General features: G+C 50.1%; 1 protein-coding gene across 1 annotated transcript in view; it reads left to right on the top strand.

Annotated features, from left to right (window-relative positions):
- The window catches only part of adamtsl2 (ADAMTS-like 2), a 60,709-nt gene that overhangs the window by 15,315 nt on the left and 35,394 nt on the right, over positions 1-10,000 (top strand). Inside the window, exons 6-11 of the mRNA XM_056596453.1 lie at positions 3,386-3,531; positions 3,777-3,900; positions 5,327-5,407; positions 7,824-7,999; positions 8,284-8,475; positions 9,640-9,763. Of these exons, the coding sequence (XP_056452428.1) occupies positions 3,386-3,531; positions 3,777-3,900; positions 5,327-5,407; positions 7,824-7,999; positions 8,284-8,475; positions 9,640-9,763 (843 nt within the window). The remainder of the gene's footprint in view (positions 1-3,385; positions 3,532-3,776; positions 3,901-5,326; positions 5,408-7,823; positions 8,000-8,283; positions 8,476-9,639; positions 9,764-10,000) is intronic.

Below are 10,000 nucleotides of genomic sequence, written 5' to 3'. Positions count from 1 at the left end.
GGGTTCTACTCTGCGTACTTTCTGGTAACCAAGAAAGACGGCGGAATCAGGCCCATTCTAGACCTAAGGGGCCTGAACACGTTTTTAAAAAATGTTCCATTCCACATGCTCACCTCGGCGGACACCCTGAGGGTAGTTGCCAGGGGGGAGTGGTTTACGACCATAGACCTGAAGGACGCCTATTTTCATGTGCCGGTTGCGCCACACCATAGGCGGTTCCTGAGGTTTGCCTATCGGGGCAGGCATTACCAATTCAGGGTACTTCCCTTCGGGCTTTTCCTCTCCCCGAGGGTTTTCACCAGGGTTGTGGCGGCAGCCCTCGCACCCCTGCTGACGCAGGGCATGAAGGTCCTGCCGTATCTGGAGGACTGGCTGGTTTGTGCGCCCTCCAGGTCCCAGGTGGCCCAGGACACGGCCCGCCTGCTGTTGCACGTCGCCCGGCTGGGCTTGACGGTGAACCAATGAAAGAGTTGCCTGGACCCTTCCCAATGGGTTACCTATTTGGGGTTGGTCCTGGACTCTGTCGCCATGAAGGCCTACCTTTCACCTCGACGGGTGAACGACATCCTCCGCCTCCTTCCCCTCTTCAGAGCCGGCAGGAGCCTGCTTTTTATTCAGTTCCTTCAGCTTTTGGGCAAGCTGGCAGCTGCTTCAGCTGTGGTGCCTCTGGGCTTACTGTCCCTGCGCCCACTCCAAATGTGGCAGCCTGCACCTATAACAGCCTGCACCTAGATGCCAAGTGGCACAGGCAGAGGAGGGTCAAGGTGACCCTGCAGTGTCTTGTCTCTCTGGCTCCATGGAGAAAGAGAGCGTATCTGGACGCCTGGACGCCTGCCTCTCGGGATAGGGCGCAGTGTGGCAGGGCAGGACTGCGCAGGGACGGTGGTCTGGCCGGGACGTGGCACAACATATCAATGTGCTGGAACTCCGGGCTGTGCAGCTGGCACTAGCCAGCTTTCTGCCCCATTTGACGGGCCGGCATGTCCTGGTCCGGTCGGACAACATGGCCACGGTTTCCCAGGTGAACCACCAGCGGGGCACCAGGTCGGCACGGCTTCTCCGGGTATCCCAGAGCCTGTGGACTTGGGCTTCTCCCCGTCTGGCCAGCCTACGGGCAGTCTATTTGCCGGGGGCCCAGAATCGGGCGGCAGACTTCCTCTCCAGACGGAAGCCTCCACCGGGGGAATGGCGGCTTCACCCCGAGGTGGTGGAGTCAATGTGGGGCCTCTTCGGCAGGGCAGAGGTGGACCTCTTTCCCTCGGAGGAGTCGGCGCATTGCCCCCTCTGGTTCTCCTGGGCAGAAGCGTCCAGCCCTTTAGGGCAGGACACGCTGGCGCACGATTGGCCGGACAGGCCTCTTTATGCATATCCACCATTGCCTCTGGTTCTGCCGATACTCCAGAGGGTCCTTTTGGAGGGCCACCGGCTCCTTCTGGTGGCCCGCTTTTGGCCGGGGAGGCTCTGGTATCCACTGCTGCTCATGCTCTGCTGCAGCTCGCCATGGCGCCTCCCCGACAGGAGGGATCTCCTGTCCCAGCTGGGGGGTCAGATCTGGCATCCCGACCCCTCTCGCCTACAGCTCTGGGCTTGGCCACTGCAGGGCCCGACCCACTGCTGAGGGAGTGCACTGCGGCTGTCAGGGGTGCTGTTATGAGTGCCAGGGCACCGTCGACCAGGTTGCAGTACGCAAACAGGTGGAAGCTGTTCTCCAACTGGTGTGCGGCTAGGGCCGTGGATCCAGTGCATTGCGCTGTGACCACGGTGCTGGCATTTCTGCAGTCCCTCCTGGATAGTGGCCGGTCGCACTCTACCTTGAGGGTCTATGTCGCTGCCATCTCCTCCCTACATGATAGGGTTGACAGCGCCACAGTAGGGTGCCACAGATTAGTGTCCCTCTTTCTTAAAGGGGCTTTGAGGCTGCGTCCCCCTACAGCCATGAGGTCTCCAGCATGGGACCTGCCGCTGGTGCTGGAAGCCTTGTCATCGCCTCCCTTCGAGCCTTTGGGTCAAGGGGGGTTGAAGTGGCTGTCCATGAAGGCTGCCTTTTTACTCCCCATAACCTCTGTCAAGCGGGTCGGGGAGTTGCATGCCCTATCAGTAAGTGCCTGAGGTGGAACTCTGATGGCTCGGGTGTCACTCTATGGCCGAATGTTGCATTCCTGCCAAAGGTGCTGCCACGCAATCACCTTAACCAGCCCATCCAGTTAGCACGCTTTGACCCCCCTTCTGGGGAGGGTGGGTCCGAGCTGCTGTGCCCGGTGCGGGCCCTTAGGGCTTATATTTCTGCTACCGCCAGTATTCGCCAGTCGGAGCAGCTTTTTGTTTTGCCATGGTGGCCCCAAATAGGGGTCGTGCTTTAACCAAGCAGAGGCTGTCCCACTGGATTGTGGAGACCATAACGCACGCCTACGGGGCCAGTGGCCGCCCCCCGCCATCCAGGGTGAGGTGTCACTCAACCAGGAGCGTCTCAACATCATGGGCTGCCCTGAGAGGGGTGCCCCTGGGGACCATCTGTGCCGCGGCGTCATGGGCGTCGCCTAGCACATTCTCCAGGTTCTACCGGGTCAACGTTGCCACTCCCCATCCAATGGGCGTGGCCCTGATGCCAAGCTCTGCTGTCTCTGGTCAGTAGGTGAGCGCTTGATTCTTCGTGACGTTGTTGGTATTGGCCATCCAGTGCTTAATGCACCGCCTCTGGCGGTCAGTAAGGATGAAATAGAACGCAGAGTTACGTATGTAACTCCGGTTCTATGAATCCTGGATGACCGCCAGAGTTACAGGTCACTCAGAAGTCTCGTGGTTTGCGAGAAGATTCTGGGAACAGATCCTCTGTCGACACCGGGCTATATAGCCAATCCGGTGTCACGAGGGTCACATGTGACCTTGTTGGTATAGGTACTCGAACTGCGCATGCGCGAGATGGATAAATCCAGTGCTTAATGCACCGCCTCTGGCGGTCATCCAGGATTCATAGAACCGGAGTTACATACGTAACTCTGCGGTAGCTTTAACCTCTTGTCAACAGAAGACTACAGCTGTAGTTTTAGCCTCTTGTCAACAGAAGACTAGAGAGGTAGTTTTAGCCTCTTGTCAACAGAAGACTACAGCATTAGTTTTAGCCTCTTGTCAATAGAAGACTACATAGGTAGTTGTAGCCTCTTGTCAACAGAAGACTACAGCAGTAGTTTTATCCTCTTGTCAACTGCTCTCTCACGTCACAGTGCTGGCCCCTTGCCCTCAGAGGACAATAGTGCTACAGCCCTTCAGCCGAAGGGCTATACCCTTGCTAACTATGAGGACGTTTGTAGTGTTAGTGTCTTGCCAACAGAGGATGGCGGTGTTAGTGATACCTTGGTCCTTTGCTAACAGATGGGTTTCTCTGCAGATGACTATGTCCACATCTCAAGTAACCCGTGTGATCTGCATTGCACCACGGTTGACAGCCAGAGGCAGCTGATGGTGGAAGCACGCGACGGAACCTCCTGCAAGTACAGCAGCTACCGCGGCGTCTGCGTGGATGGGAAGTGTGAGGTTAGACCCGTGTGTTAGATTGTACTCACAGTACAGTCAACTTGTAAAGTTAGAAGAATAAGGTTCACTGTACTGTGTAGTAGTAGTTTTTTTCAAGGATATGATCATGGATGAAAACATTGTTGAGTAAACGTCCTAAAATGCAGAATAAAAAGCCTAATTTATTTGCACACTTCATATGTACACAAAATCTTTGTGTTAACACGTCCGATCGATACTACTTCCTGGTTGGGCCGGCGGCTCAGCCAATTGGGTGCGATGGCGTGCTGTTCTCACCGAACGTCCTGGATAAGTGTGGTGTGTGTCAGGGGGACGGCAGCAGCTGCTCCAGAATCACTGGAAATTTCCGCCGCGGTACAACCACCCTGGGTACGTAGAAATAAATGTTAATGTTTGAAGTCTGCAGTCCAACAACATTGAACAGCCACTTACCCTGCGTTCACACCAAAAGATGCAAAAAGTTGACGCGCGGCACGATCCCATTCAAAGTGAATGTAGAGACGCGTTGCTGCTTTGCTGCCGCAGCATTTGCTGCCGAGAAAACCGGCAGCAAAATTTGATTTGCGGCGCATCAAAATCTGATTTGCAGCACGGCATGCCCGTGCCCGCTGCCGGGCACGCGCGGCGGGCGCGTTCACGTATTTTGCGGCGCGTCAAATGCTGCTCGAGTTGAAATATTTCAACTTTTCGGCAGCAAACGCGTGATGACAGCCAATCAGCGTTCAACAGCGTTGCCACTGAGTGACATGCCGTAACAGCCAATCAGTGTTACTCCCTTGGAGTGACCTAGAGTTCACTACCGTTACATTTATTTAGTAACTCGAAAAAACCCACAAATCAGCATTCTGTAGTGTAGTTGTGTTTACAGTTAAACTAAACTATGAGTATGCTAAAGGGCTAGAAAACAACCCCAAACAAAACCCAGTTGGGTGCCAGGCAGCACCAGCCTTCCAGGCTCTGAATGGTCTCATGAACCCATAAACGACGGGCATTCCGACGTCTCTCCCTCTTCCACAACAGGTAAAGACATGCAATGCTCGTAATGTCGGCCATGGTTGTGAATAAATTCAGAAGCAACGTGGGCAAAACTTGCCGTGCCGCGAAACTTCCCGCGCTGCAAAACTGCGGCGCAGCAAAAAAACTTTTGCTGCGCGTCAAAACCTTTGCTGCGCCGCAAAAGCTTTGCTGCGCTGCAAAACTTTTGCTGCGCCGCAAAACTTGATTTGCTGCGCCGCAAAACTTCGGCGTCAACGCGTTCGAGCAGCAAATGCATCTTTTGGTGTGAACGCAGGGTTACAAACTGTAAACCAACCACAGACCATCCCTAGACCAACCACAGACCATCCCTAGACCAGCCACACACTAACCATAGACCAACCAAAGACCAACCACAGACAAACCGTAGACCAACTCTATACCAACCACAGACCATGCCTAGACCAACCACAGACCATCCCTAGACCAACCACAGACCAACCAAAGACCATCCCTAGACCAACCACAGACCATCCCTAGACCCCCCCAGACCATCCCTAGACCAATCACAGACCATCCCTAGACTAACCACAGACCATCCCTAGACCAATCAAAGACCAACGACAGACAAATCGTAGACCAACCGTAGACCAACCACAGACCATCCATAAACCAACCACAGACCAACAGATGACCAATCAAAGACCAACCACAGACCAACCATAAACCAACCACAGACCAACCATGAACCAACCACAGACCACCTGTAGACCAAATAGAGGCCAACCACCAACTAACCAACTTTTTCTGTGTCATCAAGGTTACTCATTCATTACCCAGATCCCTGAAGGATCATGGAATATCCAGATCATCGAGAGGAAGAAGTCTGCTGATGTTTTAGGTACACACACGCACACATGCACGCATGCACAGACAAAGACACACACACACACACACACACACACACACACACACACACAGACACACACAGACACACACACACACACACACACACACACACACACACACACACACACACACACACACACACACACACACACACAGACACTCACATATGGTTTGATAGATATACATGCACGTGACATGTATATGTCACGTGCATGTATTTATAGATAGATAGTTTTATAGATAGATAGTTTGTTGTGTGCATGATAGGGTAGTGGCAGAGGCGCAGCTTGTGAAAATTTATGCCGGTGTGGGCACCCCTGAGCTAGGGCAATCAGTTGCCCTAGCAAAGGCCAGTAAACCGCAATTGTAGTTTGTTTGCTGTTGTATTAATGTTCAGAAAAATCACATGTAGCACCTTTGGCTGGTTCAGACTACACAATTTCAGCCCGATTTTGCCCCGTTTCTTTCGTCGCAGACAAATTTGCGAATCGTACACGATTTTTACAGGTCGGCGACGAGACGAGGTCTTGTAATGTGACATGCTTGCGATCTGCGATGCTTTCGTCTGCAACGTTCGAAAACCCCACAACGAAAAGTTTGGCATGTCAGAATTTTTTGGGGAATCGCATGACGTATCTATTGTTTACATGAGGGAACCACGCCCCCAGTTGCGTGAGGGAAGCCCGCGAACAGCTGGAGCTCACGCGCAGTGTTTACCAACTGACTTCACTGCACTACGCTGAGTAGGAGTAACTATTGCAAAAATGAATGCGATCAATAACAAGAAGAATGCTAATAAAGAAAACGATAGAAAATGGAGCAATATAATGGTGACAACTTTGGTGGAAATGTGGCAGCAACGTCCCTGCATTTTCAACCCAAGATCGAGTCCACAATCTTTTCTTCTTTTTCTTCCTTTCCGTCTCTGTGCAGAGGACCGCCAGCATAATGCCTAGTGTATAGGTACTCGGGATCCATTGTTGACGCTTTGTTGATAGGCTACGTTGTTGCTTCGTCTACTTTGTATAGTTCATGTCACGCGCAACGGAACTACTGTGAGGAATTGGCGCATTGAGCAGCTATAAAAACTACTGGAACCTTTATGACAAAAATGTAAAAAGCATTTATGTTAGTTCTAAATCTTAGATTTTCTAAATATCTTGCAAACGTGAATGATACAAAGTAGAGAGCATCGCACCCTTGAATCCCTTGAAAGAGTGTGGCCAGTCTTACGACGAGACAAGGCCCGATTTCCTAGCTCTGAGATCGTATAGTGTGACATGTTAAATCGTGGAGGAATGTCTGAGAATCGTGTAGTCTGAACCAGCTATAAGGGTTTTGATGAGCACTGGAATTGTATTGTGGGCTTAATTACCTAATAAAACTATTAAAAAGCAATCAATTGCTGTAACTAATTTAAGATAATTAATTCCAAGATACCTCACACCTCTGTTAGGTGTGCATTTTATACCATGTTTATATCTGGAGTTCTTGGACACACACACACACACACACACACACACACACACACACACACACACACACACACACACACACACACACACACACACACACACACACACACACACACACCCACCCACCCCCCCCCCCCCCCCCCACCCCGGACTCAATGCCTTCTGGATTCCCTCCCCCTCTCCATCCTTCGTTACAGTACAGTAACTTCCCCCCTCCCACATGTATTGCTTATGTCCTGAGGTGTTTTTTTTCCTAATCCCCTACACTGTAGGGGAGCCTAGTTTGGGAATTACCTTTTTTCCCCTCGTTTTCCCTCTTATTTTCTTATCTAATAATAAGACAGTCTTTCATCCTGTCTCCCCACACTGTCTTTTTATGTTTCTTGGACGGGATGTAACTGGTAATTTCGTTGCTCTGTACTTGTGACACGTGCAATGACAATAAAATCTCTATCCATCTATTTTTTTAGTTTTATTGTTCTATATTTGTATTAACATTGTGCTCACAAATGAATGTGAACACTGACTCTTTTTCAGTGGAGTGCAATATTCAACGTCTTTTGATGTGAGTACATAGCAGCATTTGCACTAGCCATGGCATGTAAAACAGCATTTGCAAAATAAATGCTTTGTGCATGGATGAACACTAGCCTGAATACTGGTTTGGTCAATTATTTAGAACATAATGGTGATGAACGTTGGTCGGACGGGCCCCCTAGGAATTTTAGCCTAGGGCGCCAACAGACTCTCAAATCGCCACTGGGTAGTGGCTAAGGTGTATGTCTTACAACTATAAAGCTCTCGGTTCAATCTCAAATTGACACACTCTGCCTACAGCCAATAAATCAAAAAAAGTGAAAGATAATAGTGTCTGATAAATGACTAGATAAGTAAAGTAAGGTAGATCAGGATAACCTCTGCCCTCTTCCACAGCGGTGACCGACCAGGCAGGCAACTTCTTCTTCAACGGGGGTTACCGCGTCGACAGCCCCCAGAACTTTCACGCTGCCGGCACCATCTTCAAGTACCGCCGGCCCACTGATGTCTTTGAGACCGGGATCGAGTACATCGTTGCCAAGGGCCCCGTCGACCAGCCCATCAACATACTGGTGCCCAATATTAATAAAACATTGAAACTTTGCAGATTACAACCTCCTAGATTCTAACCTTAAAACCGCTCAGATTAGAACATTGATACCGCTCACATTAGAACAATGACATCTCTCAGATTAGAACATTGACACCTCTCAGATTAGAACATTGAAACATCTTGGATTAAAACATTGAAACCTCTTAGATTATAACATTGAAACCTCTCAGATTAGAACATTGGAATTTCTCAGATTAGAACATTTTAACCTCTCAGATTAAACAACCTTGTGTCCTGCTCCAGTTGTGGAACCAGAATGGTCGTGTCCCATACATCACCTATGAATACACCATCCTGCTCCACGCCATCTCCCCTGTAGCTCCACCCCCTCTCTACACCGGCACAGAATCCTCAGCAGGGGGGCTCTCTGTGGAGCTGGGGGGCCTCCAGGGGCCCAATGGCAGCCTCTTCCATCAGGGGTCTCAACTAAGCCAGGTAAACATACTACTACATTGCTTTATTCATGCTACACTACCGTGGTACTAAATCCACACTATACAACTACAGAACTAAATACACACTATACAACTACAGTATAAAATACACACTATACAACTACGGTACTGAATACATGCTATACAACTACAGTACTAAATACACACTACACTACTACAGTACTAAATACTGTAGCGGGCCAGTGGGTGTGGGGTTTCCACGCCACCAAGTCAAATGATACACACAACACAGAGAGCAGTTCAATAAGGTGATTTATTCAAAATAGACGAATAATTGTCACCAGGGTGGGGAAAAGGGTAATCCAGAGTCCATAATCCAGAGTCCAGGGGTCGTCACCGGGAGGGTTCTCATGCAAAGCAGTCGGTACACAAATAATCTGTCAATGTTCAGGTTTCCTGCACTCTTTGGCCACACACAGTTCACAGGGGCTCACGCAGAGGCCCTCTTTAGTAGGCTTCCCTCCATGTGGTTGCATGCTCCCTTTTATCCCCAAGCACTCCTGCCTAATGCACCTCAGGCTTGCATCGTTAAGGGAGGCAGTCCCTGTAAAGCTTGGGGGTGGAGCCAGCATGCTGCCACATACCTCCCCTCAATCACCACCCCTCCCTGGCGTCTGCCACAATACAAACTATACAACTACAGTACTAAATACACACTACACTACTACAGTACTAAATACACATGATACAACTACAATACTAAATACACGCTATACAACTACAGTACTAAATGCACACAACTAGATTTCTTACACAAACTATACAACAACATTTTACAATAATATTAATAACACTTATGTTACTTAATACACACTACTGCTACTGTAATAAATACACACTATAATACCACAGTACTAAATACAGACTTTACTGCTACAGTACTTAATACACACTATAATACTACACCACCCCACCTCACCATACCAAACCATAACTCACCATACCATGCCTTACACCACCTTACTGTACCTAACCCCACCACACCATACCTTACGACTCCTTACTGTACCTAACCCCACCTCACCATACCTTACACCTCCTTAGTGTACCTAACCCCACCTCACCATACCATGCCCTACACTACCTTACCATGCCATACCTTAAAGTAGCTTACCGTACCTTTCCTGGTCTCCCCGTCCCTCAGACCGGCCCTAGGGCCCCTGGGCGAGCCAAGGGCCCTAATGGGGAGGAGACTAACGAGGTGTATGAAGAGACAACGGGGGGCGTGGCCTGTGAGCCAGACGGATCCGCCGCGGCACCGTGTGCAGGTAGGAGGCGCTGAACAGTGACCGCAGAGTACCGGGTGCTACTACACAAACACTACTTAGAAACACTCACAGGACGTGGCCATGTAGAGTGACAGCAGGCTCTGTTGAAGTCATGCGATGATGTCATGTGAACCCTGTCCATGGAGCCAGGCCATCTCCTACAGCAACAGTGATGCTGCCGCCCAACACCACAGCCATCTTGAAACACCTCAAACTAGAATATTTTCTACATATTTC

Source organism: Gadus chalcogrammus, chromosome 8 (assembly GCF_026213295.1).
Source record: "Gadus chalcogrammus isolate NIFS_2021 chromosome 8, NIFS_Gcha_1.0, whole genome shotgun sequence".
Taxonomy (NCBI): domain Eukaryota; kingdom Metazoa; phylum Chordata; class Actinopteri; order Gadiformes; family Gadidae; genus Gadus; species Gadus chalcogrammus.
The sequence above is the reverse complement of the archived record's forward strand: the minus strand, read 5'-3'. Positions and strand labels throughout refer to the sequence as shown.